At 43.8% G+C, this 25,611-nt stretch overlaps 2 protein-coding genes across 6 annotated transcripts in view; one reads left to right on the plus strand and one right to left on the minus strand.

The window, feature by feature from the left end:
- GNPAT (glyceronephosphate O-acyltransferase) overlaps nucleotides 1-22,209 on the minus strand; it is a 33,749-nt gene extending 11,540 nt beyond the window's left edge. Inside the window, exons 1-9 of one of the 5 annotated variants that reach the window (XM_025850825.2) lie at nucleotides 22,070-22,201; nucleotides 14,502-14,619; nucleotides 13,620-13,802; nucleotides 6,636-6,812; nucleotides 4,137-4,266; nucleotides 1,463-1,590; nucleotides 1,061-1,136; nucleotides 663-814; nucleotides 421-551 (exon numbers count right to left, since the gene is read on the minus strand). In XM_025850825.2, the coding sequence (XP_025706610.1) occupies nucleotides 421-551; nucleotides 663-814; nucleotides 1,061-1,136; nucleotides 1,463-1,590; nucleotides 4,137-4,266; nucleotides 6,636-6,812; nucleotides 13,620-13,727 (902 nt within the window). In that variant the 5' untranslated portion in view covers nucleotides 13,728-13,802; nucleotides 14,502-14,619; nucleotides 22,070-22,201. Of the gene's footprint in view, nucleotides 1-420; nucleotides 552-662; nucleotides 815-1,060; nucleotides 1,137-1,462; nucleotides 1,591-4,136; nucleotides 4,267-6,635; nucleotides 6,813-7,049; nucleotides 7,190-13,619; nucleotides 13,803-14,501; nucleotides 14,620-16,783; nucleotides 16,898-22,069 lie in introns of those variants that run through there. The other 4 variants (XM_025850824.2, XM_025850698.2, XM_025850823.2 and 1 more) reach the window with 4 other exon arrangements.
- A 70-nt stretch (nucleotides 22,210-22,279) lies between these two features.
- FSAF1 (40S small subunit processome assembly factor 1) overlaps nucleotides 22,280-25,611 on the plus strand; it is a 14,802-nt gene continuing 11,470 nt past the window's right edge. The window contains exons 1-2 of the mRNA XM_025850703.2: nucleotides 22,280-22,522; nucleotides 24,614-24,960. Coding sequence (XP_025706488.1) covers nucleotides 22,435-22,522; nucleotides 24,614-24,960 — 435 coding nt within the window. The 5' untranslated portion in view covers nucleotides 22,280-22,434. The remainder of the gene's footprint in view (nucleotides 22,523-24,613; nucleotides 24,961-25,611) is intronic.

Genomic DNA, 25,611 nt, shown 5'->3' on the forward strand with positions numbered 1-25,611 from the left:
ACGGGTAGGGTACTAGGCGCTGGAGTATACTACAGGTGGTAGAGAACTGGTTCCCCTGAGAAGAATGAGCAGCACTGTCTGACTCTGTGTATTTGACATATATACCCTGCAGCTAACCGTTTTCTTTGGCAAACATAATTCTCCTCTTAATTTTTTTTTTTTTTTAACTTTTAAGTAATCTCCACACCCAGCGTAGGGCTCAAACTCATAATCCTGAGATCAAGAGTCAAACGCTCCATCGACTGAGCCAGCCAGGTGCCCTGCAAACGTAATTCTTTAACTGAAGCTTTCTGCTTCCCTGATACGTGGTCTCAGATAACCAAATTTCAGTCCTAGAAGGGGTCAACTCAAGAAACACAACCACACCTCCAGATTTTCATCCTTATTTCTATGTCAGTTATGAAAACACAGGCCTTGCACCTTGGAACCAAGTTATATGGGCTCCGACTCAACCTCCCAGCCGCCAGAGATCGAAGTGACACAGGGTCTCCAAAGTATACATGGATAGTTCCAAAATTTTCAGAGAGAACCTTCCTGGCTTTCAACAATCCCTAATAACAGAGGAAATGAAACAAAGAAGAGTAAGTTCAGAAAGGAGTTGGTGTATAAACCAGCATTTTCTCTAAATTCAAGTAAAATCAAGTTGGTTATCCTTTACGTACAGTTGTAGATTCTTTCGGCTTAGGAACCCCTAGAAGCTCATACACGTAAAGCATTTCTTCCAATATCTTATCGTAACTGATGCTGATTGGAACAAGGTAGGTATCAAAAACTTCTCTTTTAAAAAATGGTTCCATCACAATATTCAGAAGACCTGTCAACAGGGAGAAATGGTTTTCTGTATGCAGTGAAACGAGAATACATAAACAGGAAGATACTGAAGCGTACATTATATCCTAAGCCCATAAATATAAACAGTTACAACTTAAAGAAACAGTTACACTTATAAAGAAAAAAATATCTTGCAAAAAAAAAAAACAGTGTCAAGCTGTATTTAGCAGCTCCGATGACACCACACCTTCTGGGTTTGTATTCTTCTTTCAATCTCTAAAGGACCTACCAAATTTCGGAGTCAATGTCTTGGCAGAGCGACTTCTTGTCCCTTCGAGGAAAAATTCAACAGGAGCATAACCATTCTTTAAAGAGAAAACACAAACAAACAAAACAAAACACAAAACCCATTGCCTACTCTCAAAGTGAGAAACGCTTCTTTTGATTCCTTTCCCCAAGCTGCCCCCGCACCGCACCCCGGCCTCCTGAGCAAACACTGCGCACAGCGCACCCAGGTAAGAGAGCCGCACAGGGCAAACAGACCGGGGAGGTCATGCATATTCCTTCACGGGGACAAGAAGCCGAGCGGGCCATTCGGGGGTGAAGAATTTAAGTCCGATCCTACGGCAAGCTCAAGCTCGAGTGAAAAGGAAATGCAGCCTGAAAGTACTCGGAAGTTCTCTGCCTTTACCCGCAACATGGTTTTCACGTATTCAGAGAACACCGCCCAGTAGAGTTTATTGCCACCAAAGGTGCGCCGCATGAAGAAGGCGCCCGACATCCGCAGCAACTCCCCGACCATCTTCATTCCCAGGAAGTCTAAACAATAAATAGAGAAGGGCTTCATCTTTATTTGCAGATCTTGAAACTTTCTATAAATACCTAAACTCACATTCTGTGACGAAAGAGTTCACGTATGGAAGCCACTGCTATGATGATCACTAATCATACTTCCCGAGCTGAAAATCCGGAAGAGACATCAAACAGAATTATGGGAGAGCCTTGGACAGCGTGGGCAGGCCCACCGGGGGGCTACCACGTGTGTCCCCCGCACCCCCGCATTTATAACCACGGCCGGCACGGTGATGAGCTCAGTAAGGTGATCATGCCGCCTGACGACAGACCGGCATGTGTCCTCCGTGTTGGCCACCTGGCCAGACCAGCTCTCGCCTTTCTTTCTTACCCATGAGGTAAAAATATCAGCCTTCTTTTAGTAGCACAGATGAAATAAAGCAAGTCTGGGATGCTTTAGTCTGCCATCCGTTTTAAAACCTTCCTTTTTTCCATTTTCCTTAATTTTCAATGCTCACATGTCTGGACAGATGAAAATGCTTTTAAAGTACTTAAGTCCCTGGCAATTTTTACCTCACTCTTTACTGCATTTATTAACCAAGGTGTACGCCTGAATCCCAACTTTGCTGGCTCCCTCCAAAGGGAGAAGATAAATAGTGATTTGCGTTAGCAATCCTGCTTTTAGGAATCAGTCCTCCAGAAATAAAAGCACCAATATGAGAATATATTGTCAAACTGCAACCACAAAACTACCGAATTACGGTTGGCCGTAATATTCACCTACCCTGCTGAATATTATAATGTTAGATATGAAGTTGGGCCTTCATCTTACACTGTATCCAAATTAACTCAAAATGGATCAAAGGCCTAAATGTAAGACCTAAAACTATAAAATTCTTAGAAGAAAACACAGAGGTAAAACTTCATGATATTAAATGTGGCAATGATTTCCTGGATAGGACACTGAACGCACAGAGAACAAAAGAAACTGACAAAGAAATTGGGCTATATCACAATGAAAAGCTTCTGTGCATCAAAGGATCCATTGATAGAGTGCAAAGTCAACTTTGGGAGAAATTTGATGTGAGAAGGGAAAAAACATTTGCAGATCATGTATCTGATAAGGGGTTATTATCGATAATATATAAAGAACTCCTACAACTCAAGAACAACAACAAAAAACCCAATTCAAAAATAGGCAAAAGACTTGAATAGATACTCTTCCAAAAAAGATACAGAAATGGTCAAAAAGTACATGAAAAGATGATCAACAATGTTAGTCACCAGGGAAATGCAAATCAAAATCACACTGAGATACCACGTCCTACCCATTAGGATGGCTATTATTAAAAAACAGAAAAGCAAAACAAGAAAACCCCAGGAATGCCTAGGTGACTCAGTTGGTTAGGTGTCTGCCTTTGGCTCAGGTCATGATCCCAGGGTCCTGGGATTGAGTCCTGCATTGGGCTCCTTGCTCAGCGGGGAGCCCGCTTCTCCCTCTGTCTGCCACTCCCCCTGTTTGTGTTCTGACAAATAAATAAAATCTTAAAAAAACAAAAACTACAAGAAAATAAATGTTGGATGCAGAGAAACTGGACCATTGTGTACTGTGCTGATGGGATGTAAAATGGTGCAGCCACTATGGAAGACAATATGGTCTTCAAAAAATTTTTAAAAAATTAGCACATAATCCAGCAATTCTACTTCTGGCAATATATCCGGAAGACTCAAACATCTGCAGAGACTCAAGCAGATGTCTGTACACCTATGGTCATAGCAGCATTATTCACAATAGCCAAAAGGTGGAAGCAACCCAAGCGTCCATGGACAGAACAATGGATAAACAACATGTGCTCTATACGTCCAATCAAATAGGATTCGGCCTTTAGGAAGAAAATTCTGCAACATGGTGCAACATGAATGGACCCTGAGGACATGATGCTGAGTGAAAGAAACCAGTCATGAAAGGACAAATCCTGTAGGATTCCACGCATATGAGGTATCTAGAGGAGCCAAATTCCTACAGACAGGAAGTAGAATGGTGGTGGCCAGCAGCCGGCGGGAGACCAGAATGAGGAGTTAGTGTTGAATGGGGACAGAATTTCAGGTCTGCCGAGATGAAAAGTGGGTGGAGTTCTGTGGACGGAAGGCGGTGAGGGATACGCAACAATGTGAATGTACTTAATACCACTGAACTACGGGCTTAAAGATGGTTACGGCGGTAAATGTTATGTTTTGTGTCTTTTACCATAATTAAAAAATATGTAAAAAAATTTTTACTGACCTTAGAGATAAACCACTGATAAATTATCAGATAAAAAAAGCAAAGGCAGGGCACACATATGGTGGCATCTCATTTTTCAAACCTAAACCGAAACGCCCCTGTGCACACATGCTTGTTTCCATCTGCAGTGAGGACGGCACGGAGAGACTTAACCCCAACTACCGGACACCGGGGTCAGATGGCAGGAGGGGGAGGGGGTCTGCATCCTCATCCTCAAGTACCTCCATCACTGCGAAAATCGTTTCAGTGACTATTTTCATTTTTATAATTAAAACAAAACAATACGTACCTGTTCCTGCAGCTATGACTGGTACCGGTAAATCATAGTTGTATAAGAGAAAAGACAACATCAGAAAGTCAATGTAGCTTCGATGACTGGGCAGCAGGACAACGGGGTGCTCTTGGATGGCTCGTTGTAGCTTTAAAAGAAATGTTACGGTTTGAATACTTTCTGTTTTCCTATTATTAAAATCACATGTCACATCAGAAAATGGAAAAATGGGTATAGGTATAGAGGGAGTACTAAGGATAATAACGTCTTCCTGCCTCCCCTACTACACACAGAAAACTTATCTCAGAGTTTTAGTTAACCTCACATAATGCAAGATTAAAAATGTACATTTTATAGATCCTAATAATAACAGGGATGATCACCAACATATTAGCTGGGCACCCTATTAAGCATTTTACATACTAAGCATTTTACGTGCATTGTTTAATACGACATATTTGTAAATAAGGCCTAAGCATTAGGTTCCTCATTTGCGACATGGGTCACGCATCTGATCGACGGCCAAGCTGCAGATGGAACTGAACTGAGTCTGAATTAAAAAGTCAGCTGTTATCCAATGCGCTAGACTGGTTGTGTGCAGTAAGAGAGAACAAAGTGTCTCTCAGGTAGATTAATAAAAACAAATTGGACAAATGCGAGGTATGGTATTTCTCTATTTATACACTGGACTTGCCGCCAGGAAGAATGGGTGCCCTTAGAAGGAATCTGAGCTTCCAGATATATTCCATAGGCTATCAGCCTCAAAAATATTCACCTGGATCAATGTGTTATCTGTTTTTAAAAAATCTAAATATAATTCACCAAGGCAAGGTAATGTGTGATCAGTTAAGAAGACGTGGCCAGTCAACATTCTCTCGATGGCTGTATCAAACATTTTTATTTTTTAAGATTTATTTATTTCTTTGAGAGAGTGAGAGAGTGCATGAGCACGCATGGGGGCGTGCGCAGAGGGAAAGAATCTCAAGCAGACTCCCTAATGAGCGTGGAGCCCGATGCAGGGCTTAATCTCATGACCCATGAGATCATGACCCCAGTCGAAACCAAGAGTTGGATGTTCAACTGACTGAGCCACCCAGGCACCCCCCCCAACAGGGGGGCTCTCTGGCTCTCTCTCAAGAGAGCCAGAGAGTAACTCAGCAAACTAGAGAATAGTCATTGGAGGAAAACAGAAGAAATATATGAAAGTAAAATAAATGACTGAATAAAACATTAAAAAACATGTAGAAGGCCAATGGAGGTAAGAGCTTCTTAGTAAGGGTAAAAACAATATTAAAAATAAAAAATGAATAAAAATAGGAAAAGCTCTTCCTTCCAGAAGAAAGCAGACTATAACACGCCTGTTAAATCACTCCTGAGTGATGGAATTAGAAAAATCACCATTTGGCAATCATCTGAGTAATAACTGGTTCAGGCAAAAATCATCAGTCAATGTGAAAACTTGTGGAGGAGACTATCCTGGAAACCAGGACCCTGAAACATCCTTAGAGTATCTCTCCACACGATACTTATTCTTTACCAAGGGAAATAGGGTAATTTTACAGTGGAGGAACCCGGCTGATACCACATGATGAAAGTGAACACTACCAGTAAGGGGACAGACAGCCACCATGAGCTCCTCGATCTGCTGCACTGAGAAGAATACAATGTTGTCTCCTGCCCAAGCCCTACAACTGTGAGTCTAATCCTGAGAAAACAACACTCAAATCCAAATCCAGACATGCTATAAAATGACTGGTCCGTTTTTTTGTTTTTTGTTTTTTTTTTTCAAAACTAGTATGAAACACAAAGACTGTGCGCCTGGGTGGCTCAGATGGTTACGTGTCTGCCTTCGGCTCAGGTCATGATCCCAGGGTCCTGGGATCGAGTCCCGCCTCGGGCTCCCTGCTCAGCGGGGAGCCTGCTTCTCCCTCTGCCTCTTATGGATAAATAAATAAAATCTTAAAAAAAAAAAAAGAAAGAAACACAAAGACTAAGGAATTGTTCCAGATTAAAAGAGTCTAAAGAGATATGGAAGCTGAATGCAACACATGATGTAGGATTTCTTTTGCTACACAAGATATAACTGGGGTGATCAATGAGATACGAATGAGGTCTGCATTACTGTGTATTAGTGCTGTATCAATGTCAATTTGCTTATTTTGATAATTGCACCATAAGGGAATGTCCTTGTTTATGGGAAAAACACAGCAGAGTATGGAGGAGAGGATAAAGGAAATGTTGTAAGGGGACCCAGGTGGATCATATGCAGAAATTCTTGGTATTACTTCTGTAGCTTTGCGGACATCTGGCATGAAGTTTGTCTGTAAGTCTTACCTGACTAAGTGAATTAGTCTGAGGTCTGTAGGTCTGAAAGCAAAAAACATCACCCTCCAGAGAAGCAAAGCAGCCTGGACGCCTGCTGACGAGGGCCTGCTCATTTAGTGCAGAATGACAGGTCTTGGAGCTGATTAAGTCGTGAGGGGTAGAAGAGGTTGTTTTTAAACAAGCAGTACTCACTTTCTGAATACCTTCTTCATTTACACACACCTTGGAGAAAATCTGTTTAAATATTTTGCTCAGGGCAAAGGCAAAAAACCGGATGGCTCCCAGACGCAGTTTGTGGCTCATTTCATCCAAAATCTCACAAACTTCCTCTTGGAGGACATCGACGGATTGAAGGGATTCCTTGGAAAGCTAGAAAGAAAGGGGAAGCAGGGGTACGACTCTGAAGAAAAGCCAGAACTCTATTCACTCAAACTGCTATGACTAGTTCCAAATGGACGGATAGCTCAAAAATGTTACATTTTCTTTCTCATTTAAATTGACATAATTTATCTTCCAACATAAATAGATAAATGATCCTATTTAGACAACTTCAATGACTGGAAATTCAAAAAGAAAGAGAATAGGCTCTCTAGGATAGCATCTCACCTTTCCATTTGATTTGTTAATAAGCTTACAGCCAAATTCTCTAAAATAAGTTGTTGCCCAGGAACTAGTGTGCTAGCATAGATATTTGGCAGTTTCTTTCAGCAGATTGCTGCAGCACTTCATCTGCTTGCTCCATGCTACTACAAAGTAATATACAAAGTAAAAATACAAGATTATGTTGAAGTAACCATTCAGACTATATCAGAGATACAGGTTACTGGGACAAAACTCTCCAAAGTATCAAAGGATAACTAGTGAACTCAATGACCTCACACTGGAACTCTCTTTATTCCGAAGGCGTACCACATCTCTTTGTAAAGAGAACAAAATGTTGGCTGTGAGCTAGGCCTGGGGATGGGGATGAATAAGTCAGTGTCTGTCCTCAGGGAATTCTAATTTGACCCCTTAAGCAAGCACGTTGAAAAAGAATGGCATCTATGTGATAAATAATATTTATCCTTTGCAGAGGAGAATGTGATGCTTTAGGATGAGGCCCAGAAGATGAGAGGGTAGGATGCTAGAGTCCCAACTTCCTAAATTACATGAAGCTTCTCTTTTAAAAAAAAAAAAAAATTAAAAATAATAAAAATAGCACCAAAAACTAATGATGTAATATATGGTGATTAACATAACAATAAAAAATAAAAAAAATAATAAAAATAATTTTAAAAATAATTCTCTTTTAAAATAAAAAAAATAATTTAAATAAATTAACATAGCATAAAATTAGCCATTTCAAACTAAACAATTCAGTGGCACTTGGTACCTTCACAAATGGATAATCGTCCTCTCCCTAGCTCCATATTTTATCTTTTGCAGGGAAACAGAGGAATGAATGGACTGGTGGTAAGGATGGATTTCAGGACACAAGCCTAGGAAAAGGGAGTACACTTGGAGAACCATCAAAATAGTTCAGGCCGGAGACAGAAAAGGCCCCCAGAAAGGCAATAACAGGTGCCGAGGGGAAGGGGACGGGGCGTGAGTGCTCAGTTGTTTCGGGCAACAGAATGCCTGGTGGGGCCGTCCTGGAATTGGCGGTAGAGAGCAGGGGTAGAAGGCAGTGCCGTGCAGGGGCTGAGAAGGCAGGCACACTGATTTTGAGGTGTTTGGAGACATAAAAGGGAGAGGGCCTGCAGGGAGGAGGACAACTGGAGCTAAGAGTCTGAACCGCGATAACCTAGCCAGGGCTAGAGGTCCTGTTTGGGCACCACCAGACTACAGATGCAAATGGAAATGACAGAAGTGGGTAAAACAGACCGGGGAGACTGCAGGGATGGAGGTAAGAGGCTGAGGGTTCAACCTTAAGGAACACTGACCGGCGGATGGAGGAACTCGTCAAGACATTAACAAGGAAGAGGATAAGAGAACCCGACTGTGTGATGCCATAAATGTCAAGGTAAGAGAGGTCCTGCAGGAGAGAGTGTCCAACAAAAACTGACACAGTCAAGACACAGTGAAGACGGAAGGGACCCCTTCGACTGGGCCACGTGGAGAGCCCCAGTAAGCTCTACTGGCTCAAACGCAGCCACCTGCTCAAAGCAGGAGGTGCACGGGGAAGGACACACCACACCTTTGAGAAGCTGGGATGAGAAGGGAGAGAGACGTGGAGCATTAAAAAGAACGAATCCATGACTGAGCAGGCCCCCACCAGGAGGTGCTGATGCCCAGCTGGGCCCGTGCAGAAGGCTGAAGAGGACAGACAAGCCCCTGGGGACCTGAAGGAATTGGGCAGATGAAGAACACAGGTGAGCAGGCTGGTCTGTTCAGAAGGAACGGTCTTCTCCAGGACTGGAGGAGAGCACAGAAGCAGAGAATGACCTGATCTCTCATTTTGTGCAACGGGACTTCTTGTTTGCCCAACAGATATGTCTGTCCTTCCAGATCCTTCTTCCTGGAAACCTAAGATAAGATTAGAAGATGAATAGCTTTATAAACTCCTTGTTCCAGTGTTGTCCCTTGTCAGTCTGTTCTCCACATCACAAACCTGAGTGGTTTCTTTTTTTTTTTAAGGTTTTATTTATTTATTTGAGAGAGAGAGCGAGCGAGAGAGAGCGAGCATGAGCAGGGGGAGGGGCAGAGAGAGAGGGAGAAGCTTGGATGTGGGGCTCGATCCCAGGGATCCTGACCCGAGCAGATGCTTCACTGACTGAGCCCCCCAGGTGCCCCTGAGCGGTATCTTAGACGCAGACCTAATCTCATCCTTCCTGGGCCGAAGCCTTTCACTGGCTGCCCTGCATGTTCGGTGGGACAAAGGCAGCCTGAGGTGACAGCAGAACTAGAAGAGACAGGAGCTACCAAGGAGGGCAGCGTAGGAAGGGCAAAAGCGAGAAGCTCAAGACGGCACCTGGCTTTCCGGTCGGAGCAGCGGGCGTGGGGGGGGGCCGCTCTTGGAGATATGCAGAACTGGGTGGGGGGGGGCACGGGACGAGTGCTGGGGGGGGGGGGGGGGGGGGCCGAAGAGCTCCTGAACGTGAGATGCTCTTGGGTTTTCCAAGTAGGTATTCCAGTAGACAAAAATATACGCATGAAATTCAAAAGAGATCTGGGTTGAAGCAACAGATACCAATTATTATTTACTATATATTGTTATTTATAACATATTATTTAATAATATAATATAATAGGGAGACATCAGCATAAGGAATCTGATGATAAATAAAACTGCCCAGTGAGTAGGTAGAGTAAGAAGGGATTAGAACAAAATCCTGAGGAATAGCAGCATTTAAAGAGACAGGCAAAGGAAAAGAAGCCCATAAAGACAACTGAGGAATGATCAAAAAGATTTGGTGGTGGTGGTGGAGGGGGGCACCTGGCTGGTTCAGCTGAAGCATGCGACTCTTGATCTCGGGACTGTGGCTTCGAGCCCCACACTGGGTGTAGAGATTACTTAAAAATAAAATCTTAAAAAAAAAAAAGATTTGGTGGGTAAGGGGGAGAAAATATGGTATCACAGAAAAAAAGGAGGGAGAGTGTGCCAAAGGCCACGAAGGATGTCAACAAGGTTGATTTTAGCCATCAGGAAGGAGTCATTCACAGTCTTGGAAAGAGCAATTACAGCGGGTTGGAAACTGGATCCCAGTGAGCTGTGTATACATGGGGGGTGAGAAAGTACAGACCCAAGTACGGCAAACACAGCTGACTTCTTCCAGGAGGAGAGTACAAGTGAGAAAGGAAGTGCTGAGTCATAAGGAGAGAAGGAATATGCCCAAACAAGGCTGATTTCAGCTGGAAGAGGACTGAACGAGTTCAGTGATGATGGTAAAGAGCTAATGAAGAGGAAGAAGTTGAAGACATTTGAGGGGACAGACAATAGAGCAAAGTCCCTGAGGAGGACGGAGCAGGTGAAGTTCAGAGCAAAGGAGTAGGGGAGGGATTGCACTCCAACAGGAGAAAGGGCTCCCTGTCCCTTTTTAACAGGAGGGAAGAAGAGAATGAGGGTACAGATGCAGGTAAATTAGTAGCTGGATCACAGGAAGTTGGGAGTTGTCACATAATGGTTTACACTGTCTTTATGAAGTAGGAAGAAATGTCACCTGTTGAGGGTAAGGGACGGAGGTTGGAGGCTCAGAAAGAATAGGGCTGACACTGATACTTCCATTTTGGAGACCGGGAGAGAGTTCCCTGAGGAAACAAGGAATTCTTGGGTAACACTGAGGGCCCAGCTGTGTTGCATAATCCTGAGTTTAGAACAATTCCAATTTACGTACATTAAGTGATTTTTTTTTTCTCAGCAGCACAGCCAAGTGTGAGAAACACTGGCTTATATCAGTCATACTTAACCTGGCTGTGTATTAGAATTACTTGGGGAGCTTTTAAAAAAGAAAAAGAAGAAGAAAGAGATGCCTGGGGCCTATTCCAGACCAATTACATCGGAATCTCGGTGGACAGGACAAAAGCATTTTTTTTCATTCATTCATGCGAGAAATATTTATTGAATGTGTACTATGTGTTAGGCACTAGGAATACAGCAAAAAAAAGATAAAAATATAGAATACAGAAAAAAAAGAGAGTCATAAGGGAGTTAAAAATTTTTGCCTTCATGGAGATAAAAATTTTTGCCTTCATGGAGTTTTTGCCTTCATAGCCTTCAAGGCTAAAAAATTTAGCCTTCATACCAGTGGAAAATAATAGTTAACTTTCTGTAAAAGTTCTCCAGGTGATCCTAACAAAGAGCCAGTATTGAGAACCACTGTCTTTAGCTTCTAATTGATGAGGAAACTTTACTTCACTTATGAAATAGGCCCACTCAGAGAGGACTAATAGTTTCCCCAAGACAAATCATGACAGACAGATTAAACCAAAAGGGTGAGCATAGGTCATACGTTCATTCAGATCAGAAGAAAATAGACAGGAGCGCCTGGGTGGCTCAGTTAGTGAAGCGTCTGCCCTCGGATCAGGTCGTGATCCCGGGGTCCTGGGATGGAGCCAAGCCCGCATCGGGCTCCCTGCTCAGCGAGGAGCCTGCTTCTCCCTCTACCTCTGCCCCTGCTCGTGTGCGCGCTCCCTCTCTTGCTCACTCTCTGTCTCAAATAAATAAATCTTAAAAAAAAGTCAACGGAGCACAGTCTCTACAGGTAAATCTCAAAGCCTGGGAACACCTGGACAATGTGACAGGGAGGGCCGGCCATGAGGAAGCTGTAATCGTGCCCACTGAATACCTCTATCTGATGTCTTCAAATGACATGTCCAAAACAGACCTTAGCTTTTCTCTCAAGCCCATTCCCTCTCCTAAGTTCCCTATTTCAGTGAATGCTTCTGTCATCCTCTCTTTTCCTTCCTGTCATTCACCCAACTGATCATAAATAAGGTCTACTCCACCTCTGAAATTTTTCTTTCTGTTTTGAGAGGGAGTGAGAGAGGAGGAGGGAGGGGCAGAGGGAGAATCTTAAGCTCAGCACGGAGCTCCATGCTCAGCACGGAGCCTGACTCAGGGCTCAATCTCAGGTTCCTAAGATCATGACCTGAGCCAAAATCTAGACTCGGACACAACGGACTGAGCCACCCAGGCACCCCTACCTCTTAAATTTCTTAAATCTGTCCATCTCTGTTTCTACAACCACAGTCTAGGCAACTGTGATCCCACAAAAGGATTACTGGAAGAGCATCATAACCAGACTTCCTGTCTCCACTTGTGGCAGAATGGTGTTTCTAAAACATTAACTGATCACACCACACTCCAACCTAAAACCTTTCAATGGCTTTGCACTGTATGTAGGATAAAATCTAATTCCTCTGGATGGTTTATAAGATTTATTTATTATTTATTTTTAGAGAGAGCGAGCGAGCGAGCATGAGTAGGGGGAGGGCAGAGGGAGAGAGAGAGAGGGGAAGAGAGAATCTCCAGCAGACTCCCCACTGAGCGGGGAGCCCAACTTGGGGCTTGATCTCAAAACCCTGAGATCATGACCCAAGCTGAAGTCAGATGCTTAACTGACTGAGCCACCCAGGTGGCCCCTCTGAATGGTTTATAACACCCTTTGTGATGTGGCCCCTGTCTCTATATTCCTACCATTTTACCCCCTCTTTGCTCTCTCCGGTCTGGTCATACCGAACTGCTCCTAGTACTGTGACCATGCATGTTCTCTAGTTGCTAAAATATACTGGTGGCTCCCAAACTTTGCTGTACTTTGGAACCAACTGGGCTGCTGCTCCTTTTTTTTCTTCTTGAGAGACAGAATGTGAACGGGGGTGGGGTAGAGGGAGAAAGAATCTTAAGCAGGTGCACACCCAGCATGGAGCCCAACAAGGGGCTCGATCTCACGACCCTGAGATCCTGACCTGAGCCAAAACCAAGAGTTGGACGCTTAACCAAATGAGCCACCCAGGCGCCGCCCCTCGACTGGGCTTCTTTAAAAACTTTAAAAACTACTCCTAGGATGTCTGGCTCCTTCCCTGACATTCTAATTCATATGGGGGTGAGATCTATGCACAGGGATTCTTGAAAGTTTCTCTAGCAATTTTAATGTGCAGTGAGATTTAACCATGGGCAAAAAGTTATTTGCTCTGCTAGGAATACTTCTTCACCCACTTCACCTGGAAAACCCCTAACCATCTTTTAGGCATCATTAAGAAAAAAAAAAAAAAATCACCTTTCTAATTCCCTACACAAAATTATTTGCCCTATGATTACTGCCCCTGTACACTGGGCTCCCACTAGCATGTCTTGTATCTTATTTCATTGTAATTGACTGTACAACTGTCATTGTTCCCTGTCAGACTACAGTTGACCCTTGAACAACGTGGGGGCTGGGTGCCGACCCCCTAGGTGGTTGAAAATCCACCTGTAACTTTTGGCTCCCCAAAACTTGACTAATGGCCTACCGCTGACTGACAACCTTACGGATAACATAAACAGTTGGTTTACAGGTATTTTCAACGTTACATGCATTATAGACTGTATTCTCACAGTAAAATAAGCTAGAGAAAGCCTTTTTAAGAAAACTATAAGGAAAACATATTTACAGTACTGTACTGTACTTACTGAAAAAAAAATCTATGTATAAGTGGACCTGTGCTGTTCCTTGTTGACAATGAACAAATCTGGTTTTGGGTGAAGAGGGAATCACTTACCTGTTTAATGACATAATGAACTTCTTCAGAATTGAGAACACTAGATTTAATATCACTTGGCTTGCAAGGAGTAATTCCCTTATAGACAAGAGGTGTGTAGCATTTCATTGCAAATTTCAAGTCACTGACATGCCTCCTCTCCTCTAAAATATCTTCAAATTCATCCCATTTTTTGAGCTCCTTCTGTGGGTAAGGCAAACGAAAGAAAGTAATGCACATACTGTAAAGTAAATTAGGACAGATGAGAGACTACACTGGTAAGGTTTCATCTTTGCCAACATTTTTATGCTAGGACATATGAACAAGAGCAGAGTGAACGGATAATAGGTCTTCCTATACCAAGAAAAGGAAATGTAATGATAGCTGGGGTCCAAAAAATGGATATTGAAGTATAATATTTTATTATTTCTGCTTGCTATCTTTGTAAAGCCAGTACCCCTCTGGGAAAGTTAACAAAGATAGCAAAGATTGAGTCATTAAGCTCTAGGATCATCTGATCAACTTTGCAATCAATTTTATCTGACCAATTTTATCAAGCACATTGATAAATCTGTCTGCCTCTTCTACGTAGCTTTAAAAATTAAAGCATACAATAGAAATTCTAAATTATGTCAAATCAAATAAAAATACATGGGTGCAAATAAAAGGAAAATTCACTTAAGAAAAAAGTGCTCCCACAGAAGCTATTGGCGAGCAGTCTGTCTTGCTATGACTACTTTCTTACCCCCTTTGACTCCCTGCAGTTCAGCTTCCATCCAACCAGTCCCTGAAACCGCTGTTTATCAGGCTACCAATGACTACTGAATTGTTAATTCTTAAAATTTTGTTTTTCTGATTATAAAAGTAATAATAGTAAAAATGATAATTACAGCTAACACGTACAGTTGTTTCCTAAAGGTCAGGCACTATTCCAAGGCATGCTTCCTTAATATGGGAATGATCCTCCACAATGGGAAAACCAAGGCATGGAGAACCAAAATAACTCACTCAGCGTTCCACTCTGCAAAGGACAGAGGCATGATTCAAACTCGAGCCTTATGGCTTCACAGAACTTGCTCCTAACCTCTATCCTACACTACTCACCATGTTAACTATGGAAAGTTTGGAAACGTGGAAACATACAAGTAAACATAAATTGCCCACAATTTTATACCCCAGGAATAACTACTCTTTACCACTTCCTAGTTTCCTTATTTTTTTTCATTCACAGCTACACAAATACATGGCTTTTATTCAAAATGTGGACCATACCAAATATAGTTTATCTTGCCTTTTCAAATATGTTACGAGCATTTTCCTGTATTACATATTGTTTAAAAACATTTTAGTGGAAGCAACTTCCTCAAATACTTTTTTTTCCCTGGTGACCGAAGGGCTGAGGTTTGGCCTTTACCCTCCTGGAGAAGTGCTGCTGAGATGGCAGGGGTGCCTGGTAATGCATGGCTCCCTTCCATCTACGGGCTGTGATGAGAAGCCAAGAGCCGCATCCCTTCTCCCTGGCTACCACGGGTTTTGCCAACACAAGGCTGTCTTCTACCCGGCAGACCCTAGGCACTTCCATCTTTCCCGAATTGACCTGTGGAGGCAGCGGTCAACTTTCGGGGGAAAAAACGCTTAGAGAGTCTGGGGCACTTAAATAGCAATTAGGTCACTTTTACTTCTTTACTGTATCTTAAACGGGTATAGGGTTTTGTCAGAAAGATTCTAATAAAATGTTCTAAAGCCAAAAAAAATTTTTTTTTTCTAATTACCAAAGTGCTATATGTTCATTATAAAAATCCGGAAAATACAGTAAAGCACACAGAAGAAAATTAAAATTATCTGTTGTCCAATGACTCGGGGCAGGGGTGGGGTGGGGTCCATTTTAGTGAATGCTTTTTTTTCTGGGCAGGTAGACACATTCCTTCCCCTAACATACATACATTTTGATTTGCCACCTGATTTTTCCACTTCATGTTATAAACACTTCCCTTTCATTTAAGTTTCTTCCACCGTATTATTTTTAATAATGGACACGTGAATTATGTTTCATGCACTGCTATTATGAGAAAATGCAACACACATTATTATTTCTTTCGAACTTAAATCATTAAACCCTGGTCTCTTTCTAGTCTTCACCTTCCTAGACCTCCCTCCAGCCTGACACCATCCTCAAGGGCTCCCTCCTTTCTCCACCGCCAACCATCCTGAAATTTTCCTACTTTGGTTTTTAATTCATGACTCTTGTCACAGCAGAAGATCCATCTCATTGCTCTAAACCCGCGATTCTCAACCTGAAGGGAAAACTTCCTCCCCAAACTAAAATATGCCTTCTGTCCTCCCACTTCCCTTAAATGTTAACATCTCCAGCCCTCTTATCTTCGTGCACTTCATACACTGTGCTGAGTCCTCACACCTACTCAACTGGCTTTAGATACTAATTATACACGCCACTGAAACTCCTGCTCTGTTTTCTTTGCCCATGTGAGCTCCTGATAGACACATTTATTTGCAAACACTTCACCTATGGCCTTTCCCAAATTGAACTCATTTCTCCTCTGCACAATCCTACAACCTGATGATTTCCCAGAAATCTCAACAACCGCCATGCCACATACATCCCTTTGCCTTATCCTATCTGCCTCCCCCCACACCCTTACCCGCGATCCATCTAATCCTGTCCAGGTGGACTTTAAGGATGTAGCAGGACTACTCCTCAGTCACAGGTCCAGCCTGTGCACTTTATCACTACAGCCCCCTCACTGGTCTCCTTGCCCCTTTGAATCAACCCTCCATGCTGCCACGTGCTCTTTTCAAAACACAATTCTGACCAAATTGTTCCCTGCTTAAAATACTTCCAGGATTCCCACCTCCTTCAGAATTAAGACCTAAGCCACTTGTGGTATCATACAAGGAACTCTCTGACCTGACCCGTCCTTCCCTCTCCAGACTCCCTGGCCACCATGCTCAAGGTCTACTCAATATACCAAGTGACTTGCATTTCCCCCTAATACAATTCACTGTGGACATGATTCTGGGCCTTAGCACATGCTCATCTCTGGGCCCCGAAGGTCTTTTTGTTCCTCTGTCATCCTTGCTCAGGCCATTACTGCTGTGAAAACCCTCCTTCAGCTACCCACAGGGATTCACTCTTTCTCATTAGAATGTCTTTAACTACTACCTACCTCTATTAGGGTATGTAGCCATAACCCTGCAATCGTTCGCATGTCTATCTCCCTAAGATGCAATTATCTTGAAGGTGGGAAACACATGTCCTCTTTGCATTTCCCAACATCGAGCTGCGTTTGGAATATAGCATAATTGAATGACTAAATGTTGAAGTAATGGAAAAAGATACAGAATGTTAAACTGAGAACATGACTAGGCATAATGAGAATATAAACAGGGGAGCATTTATGAGTCTCAATATAAAAAGGGTAGCATGTAAAACATGTGAAGTATGCAAACATGCACATTTTTATGCCCACATAAATAGAGAATATATGCGGAAAAAAATCTAACTGCTAGAATTCTGGTGTAAAACTGCAGTCCTTGTAACATACCATACTCCTGCTTCTAAGTTTCAAGAACCTTCTCAAATTTCACATTTGTCATTAGTAAAACAATAGACAATTTATATATAGACTCAGACTTGGTACAATGCAACAAACTATCATAAATTATATAATTTTAGGGATAAAAGGGGACTCAGAGACTTTCCACGTAGTGGTCCTGGGGTGGAAAGAGAAAAGGATCAGAATCAGCTGGGAAGATATATGCTATATATATCAATATACAGGCATATATAAACAGGTTACATATATATATATGAATATATAAAATACTTACAAATAAGTATACATACGGGTACACACACACACACACACACACACACGGAGAAAGAGGGAGAGATCCTTCCGCACTGTTCACCTGGAAATACTTAGCCATCAACCACAGTTCCTGTTTACCTCTGTGTACCATTTCCCAGCTCTCCCCTCAACCGAGACTGAATTGATCATCTTCTCCTTTGAGACTTGACTGAGCCTTTCCCAACAGCATCTAAAATACTTCATTAACCTGGACTGTTATCTCCCCTACAAGATTATAAACTTCTTGTCTGTGTCTTACATGTTTTTATATTCCCTAGTAAGAATTCAGTCATTGTAGAATGAAAAAATAAATTACAGCCACTTCCTGAACCCTGCTGCTGATGGCTCGCCAATATTCACAGACTAAAGCTCAAACTGCTCCCAATCCGGTCCTAACCTGATGTCTAATCCAGTAGTTTTTAACCCAGGCTGCACATGAGAATAACCTGGGCACTTTAAAAATATACTGATGCCCAGGTCACCCTAGAGATTTTTTTTTTTTTTTTTTAAGTAAGCTCCACACCCTGAGACCAAGACCTGAGATAAAGAGTCAGACGCTTAACAGACTGAGCCATCCGGATGGCCCTAGAGATTCTTGATTAATTTGGTCTGTGAATGGTACCTGGGCACCAGAATGATTTTTAAAAGTACTCCCAATGATTCCTACATGCAGCTAGGGTTGAGTGTTAACTACTCATTCGTTGGTCTTCCCTAAGCCATGATGGAGAAGTATTTACCATCATAAAATAAATATATTTACATGGCCACTTATCTAGGAGCACAATACAAAGAGGAGCCCAAAAAAGGTTAGGTTATATCCCCCCCTTTGTTTCTCTCTCTTTTTACAGCAGCCCCTCCTTATTTGTAGCTAAACAGGCTTCTCCTTGTACCTCCCTTTTGACTGCTCTGGAGGATTCATTCATTCAACAGATAGTTATGGAGAGCCCACCACATACCAGGCATTGTTCCACAGGCTGCGAATAAAGCATGAACAAGGCAGACAAAGAATGTGTACTGAAAGAGCCTACACTCCCTTAAGGAAAGACAGACAACAAATAAACAAGTTTACTTAAGCACACCAGCAGTAGCATGCTGGTGAGTGTTTAACTGTGCGAGAGCCCTAATTTACAGCATTCACCAGTTTCTGTGGCATTTACACTCCCACCGTGGCAGATTTCAAGCTACCAACATGGCCTCACTGAACACAGAGCTGGGGAGAGATGTGTAGTAGCCATGATTCCATAGGATTTCCATCTTACAGTATCATGGACAGAAATAACCTCAAGAGCATAGATAATAGTAAAATCTAGTAAAATAATTAGGAAGTGCCGAGTTTTGAGTATTTGTTACTTTTTAACAAAATTTATTTAACTGTAAATTTATAAAACTTAATTTTTAATTTTTAATAATGTCTGTGTTCCAACAATGGGCTCACAGACGTCATGGAAAATGAACAATCAGCTTTGACAGTCAGTACAAGACTGCCGTAAGCACAACCCTGGAAAGGGAATGTAAAGGAAATAGAGTAACGAGAAGGAGTGACTGGAGAGCTGCTTTAGATCCAGTGGTTGGGTAAGGCCTCTCTGAGAGGGGATATTTGAGCAGCGACCTCAAAAAAAACCGGGGAGGGGCGGGATGGAAGGGGAGACAAGCGATGCAAATTTCCGGGAAAACAGCATGCCACTCAGAGGGAACGGTGAACACTCTTGAGAGACCATGCTTACTGTCCGAGAAACAGAAGGCTGGTGTGGTTGAAGCCCATAGTGCAAGATTAGTAAATTCAGGGAGGTAGCAATTATGTAGTCTTGGAAGATATTGTAAAGAGTCCAGATTTTTCATTCAGACTTTAACAGGAAGCCATAGCTTGGGTTCTGGGTATACCAGTAATTCCCCATCCCCAGTCTTCTTTTCATTCTGTGGTCTCATTGAAAGATTGCAGGCAGACCTATGGCCTCACATAGAATCTACTGGCTGATGTCTGACGAATCCATATATTTAGGCCAGACCTTCCTCTTTTGCTCTGGTACCATATTTCTTACTCTTATCTGGATGACTCCCCCACATCTTGTGATGTTATCTGGTCCATAACATAGTAATCCGTAAGTTAAAAATCATTAATTTTACCACTGGCATCTCACACTGAACACATCCCAAACTGAAATTATTATATTACCCTGACTAAACCTGTTCCTCTCCCCAGATTTCCTATCAGCAAAAGGCATCAACATCCGCCCAGGTGCCAAATCACAGACACCTCCATTTCCTTAGCTACGACATTTCCACTGTCCTAAATAGCACACAAACTCACCCCTCTCCCCTCTCCCCAGGCTCACTGCCATTGCTTCAGGCTTTCATCACTTCTCTGAATGACTGCAGTGGTGTTCTGCTGCTCTCCACGCGCTGGCATCGGATTCCTTCTCCAATGAGATTCTCCTACAGTCTCTACTCAAGTAAAGGTTATCCACACAAATAACCATTCCAGAAACCTAGTCTTCTTAGACTTCCAAAAATACAAATCTGATCATCCTGAAATGATCCCTTAGAAAGTGAAGATTTTATCCTTAAGGGTGTGTAAACCTGATATATAAAACCCCCTTAGGAAGTACCTTCTGCCTACATCCTTAGTTTTGTTTCTCACGTGTCCTTTATTCCACCCTTACTACTTGGTTCTTCCAAACATGCAAAGGAGGGGCTTTCTTACATGGATGCCTAGGCCAGCCTTCCTCTCCTCTCTCATCTTCGAGTCACAACTCAAAAACTCAGCTCAGGTATCACCTTCTCTTAAAAGCCTTCTCTGAAGCCCCAAACACATCAGGTGCTCCTTCTTATTCCTCCCACAACATACCGTGCATGATTCAGTCATTGGCCTTATCTCAACTGTAATTGTTCATTGCCGTGACTTTCTTTCAAGTCCACAGACACAAGGGGTGGAGCTTTCACTTCCACATCTTGGAAGTTGAGATTGAGTAGGATGCTGTAGGTATGAGTGCTGCTATGTTTGCTGCAATCAAGAGTACGTCAAATATCTCTGAGCACCACTCTCACATTAGATGGGAGTATTGTGCAGTGTGGCTGAAAAAAGGACAGCCTGAAATAGGAAGAAAACGTTCAGGTCATCATGAAAAGCAGACTATGCACACAAGAGTAGGGAGGGTTCTGTCCAATTCAGAAGCAGAAAAAGCTCTCACACAATTGCTTTAATTTTTCATGTGAACAAATTGGCAAAAGCGTTATCATGAAAGAACCAGTGGTAAACGGGGGTGTAAAAAAACCAACTCTTTCCTTTAATACACAGGTGCAAAGCTGTAGTCAACTCACAAACCGGTTTAGGGCTGAAAAAGCTACCTGTGGCGAGTCAGATGTACTAAGCAACCTGCTTCCCTACATGTCGGCTCTGGAATAGCAGAATCAGAAAATGAGGTCAAAGATAGTTCTACCAGAGTTGTGGGGTGAGAAGGTCAATAAGGAGAGAGGTTAGAGTAATAACCCTCACAGAAGTGGACAGTTGACAGCAATTATAAGCCGAGAGCTCTCCCCATCAAGGAAACAAGCTGACACATCAGTATTCTTTGGAACATGGAGAAACTTCTGTTTCCTCCATATATAGCCCTATATATATATACATATATATATATATATAACGATTCTCTTTTGAGACTGAGTTTTTTTGTTTTTCTTGTTTTGTCTTTTCCCTGTTATGACCTTCCGACACAAATTAACATTAAAGTCAGAAACTGGCACTAGCCTGCAGGACATAGTAACATGCTCTTAAAATGCATTCTTTTATTTCCTTGTAAAGTAGATAAAAATTAACTTAGTGGTTAAAATATATATATATATCCGTTGCCCCAGGACTGTGCGATCCTGAGAACTACAAAGGGTTGACCTCATAATTTCTTCACATAAATTGTGAGTGACCAACATTGTGGTGGCAAAAAAGATCGGTTAACATCAGGAGAGGGGGAGGGGCCTGGGGGTTAGAAAGCAAGTTGGGAGAGGCTGGGTGGCATTAGTTGTCTTCCAAAATGACTTCTGCAAAAAAAGTAAGGATGGAAGACAAAACGCAATAAAAATTTCCAGAAGTTCCAAATCTTCCTAGATTAAAAACTTTACGTCTTACAAACTCTATGCCCACATACAAGCCAAGTACTTTTCTTCCAGGAACATCACGGCAGCAAAAGGGCAGGGTGGGGAGCCGGCCGCATGCGGGATGTAACTCAGGCCGAGTCAGACCCGCAGGTTTCTCCGGTTTAATGAAAATTTCAGGTAGCCCTCGCTAGAGACGGAGATCCCATTCTCACGCCTCATTCCTGTATCAGGGGCTTTCTGAAGGCCCCGTGCCTGGTGGAGGGAACGAGAAGGAACGAGTGGGAAGGAACCAGAGGAACCATCACCCATAGAAACTTCTAAAAGCATACACACAGTTACACACGCAGCGATACACCGTTGCCTTGGAAACCAAGTCAACCACCTACCCCCTCCTCGGCGGCCCCGGGACCCACTCTTTTGGGCCAGGGGTCGTGGCCGGTGGGAGGCCGGGACCGAGCGGGTGGGGTCCTCTCTCGCGGCCCCGCCCCAGGCCTCGTTCCCCTGGGCGCCTACCGAATAGAGGAGCACGACAGCGCCGGGACTGGCGGAGCCGACGGAGAAAGAGTTAGACGAACTGGAAGAATCCATGGTGCGGCTGCCGTTCCGGGCGGGGCCTGAAATTCTTTGCTAAGCGGTGGTGATGCTGCTGCTGGGGGCGGTTCTTCCGCGCTGGGCGTCCCGACCTCGCCTAGGGCGGCGGCACCCTCTGCGGCCGCTCCACAGGACCCCGGGCGCCGCCATCTTAACCAGGACGGAAGCCGCGCCGGGACCTGCGACGCGCGCGCGCTCACCGCGTCGGAACTCGGAAGTGTGGGTGCCGCGAGGCCGAAATCCCCGCGGGCTCTGGGCAGTGCCGCGGCGGCGCACACATCCCCCCGATGGCCCAGGAGCAGGGGTTGGGGTCCCGCGCGCTTCCCGGCTCTCAGACGCTCCTGGACGCCCTGCTCCGGAACCTCTACGATTTGGGTGAGTGCGGGGCCTCGGAGCCCACGTGGAGAGCGGGCTGGCAGCTGAGGTCAGCTGTGCCTTCGGAACTAGGCCGCCCTCGGCTCTCGGTTCTTGCAGTGGAGCACCCCTCAGCTCGTCCGACCTGGTTCTTATGATGGGTCCAGCACACACCTCCGACAGAGTTCCCCTCCCCCTCGCCCCATGATCGGGGTCCGTTGTTATTCTTCATGGATCGAGCCTCCCAAGTCGTCTCTGAGTGCGGGCGCCAACCTAGTGGCTTGTCGTTAAGCACCGAGGCTTTCAGGCTTACAGGGTGTGATGCACACAGGACCTTGGGCTCTCGAAAATAGCCCACCCTTTGTCATTTCGCGGCCCTCTGGGAAGCCCGCTTCCCCCACACCACCGTCCCAGCCCCGCGTGACCCTGGCGCGTTGGTACCGCCTGGTCACCGTGGAGCCCCAACCTTCAGTGTGTTCCAACCCCCGCGGACTTCAGAGAACGTTTTCACGTGAAGCTTTTCACAGCCTTTTCTTCCACCAAGTTGGCCACCCTCTCCTTCTATCTTCCTTGGGGAAAAGGAAATAAAAACGGTTATTCAAGATTGGGAACCGCTTGGCACCTTAGTAGGAAGACAGTTCCACACACTCCGAAGAATTTGCTCCAGGTGAGGTGACATCCCTTGTTCAGGCAAGAGATAGCCTCGGCATTAGTGTCTTTAAGAAGCAAACGTTTCTTAAATTTGTAAGGTGCTGTTGCAAAAGCTATCGTAGTTTGGAGCCATTGCTCAAAATTCTGAGCTCACTTACACAGTAAAAATAATAGCTAAAAAGTATAGAGAATTTGCCATATAGTCCATGTCTTTCATGTATTTACTCATTTAATCTTCGCTTCCTGGTGAAATACATACTGTCATTAATCCCATTTATTACAAATGTAGAAACAAGTATTAGGGGTTAAAAAAGGTATTGAAGCTCACCTAGCAATTAATTTGCAGAGCCTGGGTTCCAATCCCCAGACTGTCTAGCCCCTGTCCCTCCCCTTGTATTGACTTGTCCCTATGGACACAACATCTCTGTGCCCTTGGGAATATCGGAGGACAGAGAAGACTTAGTCTCTGGCCTTGAGAAGTTTAAAAACTAGAGGAAAAGACAATTCTGCCAAATCCTAAACATAGTTTATGTTAGCCCAGGCTTGAAATTATGCGAGGCGCTCTGAAGGCTTGGGCTGTAACTACCCATTTTTAGGTGCCCAATGCCAAAGTTTAGTTGACCCTTAATGTTAAGTGAACATAAATGATCAGCTGATACTTAGCACTGTGATACTTGCATTGTAGGTGAGTAATGAGGTCAGAACCTTCAGGTGACTGGTCAGAATTGAACAGGTGAAACGAGGAGATACGGGGATTTCGTAGAAAATAAATGTGTTCAAATTGAGTCACTTGCCGTAGGTTCATCTTAATTAATAACTGAAAAAAAAATAGGAAGACTATGATACCCACCTGTAACCCTAGAGAGTGTTAAAAAAAAACAAAACACCAGCTGCAGCGGCAGACATTTTTAGCACAAAGTGAGATCCCCAACTGGGATTACCAGGGGACTGTTGCCTTGAGGTCGCTGTTAGTATGGAGTGAGGTGAGGGCTGAAGTAATTGTGCCATGAGTCCAAGACATGAATACAGTTAGTTACCTAGCAAAAGATGTTGCATCTTGGATTCTACAAATTGTGCAAATACAACAAACCATGAGAGACTCAATCATAGGAAACAAACTGAGGGTTGCTGGAGGGGAGGGAGGTGAAGGGATGGGGTAACTGGGTGGTGGGCATTAAGGAGGGCATGTGATGGAATGAGCACTGGGTATTATATGAGACTGATGAATCACAGGCCTGTACCAATAATACATTATATGTTAATTAATTGAATTAAAATTAAATAAATAAAAATACCCCCCCAAAATTGTGCAAACACAACCCCCTTTGAAGAAAAAGAAATCTTTTGTTTCTTTGTTATTTCTGGGTGTTGATAGCCATGGTGTACGTACAAGCGCATTCACATGATTTGACGATTTGATAAAACCAAAGGTATTTTTCCGCTCTGTGTTTGAACAAACAGGAGAGGCAGAAGATGAAGCAGAACAGAAAAGCATCAGAAAGAGAGTAGAAAACAAGAAGAGAGGTGCCGGGACTCCGGTGGCTGTGGCAACAGAGCCAGCTCCCCTACCAGGTTCTTCTGTAAGAGGCCAAAGGAAGAGTGCCTCCAGCTTCTTCAAGGGACTCCGAGAAGAGCTGCAGTGTGCACCTGCCGTGTCCCCCACCGGTTCCCCTTCAGGACCAGGAGTCCCTAGCGCTGCAGTGTTTCCCTCAACCCTGAAGAACAACAGGGAGCCAGTAGAAGTGATAGAATTTCACAGCGGAAATAAGAAAAGAAAAGAGAAGCTGGGTCAAGATGAGGACACGCAGGTAATGAGTTGGTTAGTTTATATGTATATGGTGAAAACCCTGACATTGCAGTTTTAGAGAAGTATCTTTTCTTTCTTTTTTAAGAAGGTCTGGGCACCTGGGTGGCTCAGTCAGATCATGGCTCAAGTCATGATCTCAGGGTCCTGAGATTGAGCCCCGTGTCGGGCTTCCTGCTCAGCGGTGAGTCTGCTTCTCCCTCTCCCTTTGCCCCTCCCCCTGCTTGTGCTTTCTCTCTCTCTCTCAAATAAATAAATAAAATTGTTTAAAAAAAAGCTTTACAAAGAATATATATATGTATATGTAAAAGTTTTTATTCATTTAAGTAATCTTACACCCAACGTGGGGCTTGAACTCATGACCCCAAGATCAAGAGTTGCAGGCTGTACTGACTAAGCCAGCCAGGCTCCTCTAGATGAGTATCTTTATAGACTGTGTCAGGGGTCCCCAAGACCACCCTCTGGCTTGAGGATTTGCTAAAAGCACTCACAAGGGCGCCTGGGTGGCTCAGTTGGTTAGGCAACTGCCTTCGGCTCAGGTCATGATCCTGGAGTCCCGGGATCGAGTCCCGCATCGGGCTCCCTGCTCGGCGGGGGACCTGCTTCTCCCTCTGACCCTCCCCACTCTCATGTACTCTCTCTCTCTCTCTCTCTC

This window comes from Callorhinus ursinus, unplaced genomic scaffold, assembly GCF_003265705.2.
Source record: "Callorhinus ursinus isolate GAN/ISIS: 27379988/994484 unplaced genomic scaffold, GSC_fseal_2.0 scaffold32, whole genome shotgun sequence".
NCBI lineage: Eukaryota > Metazoa > Chordata > Mammalia > Carnivora > Otariidae > Callorhinus > Callorhinus ursinus.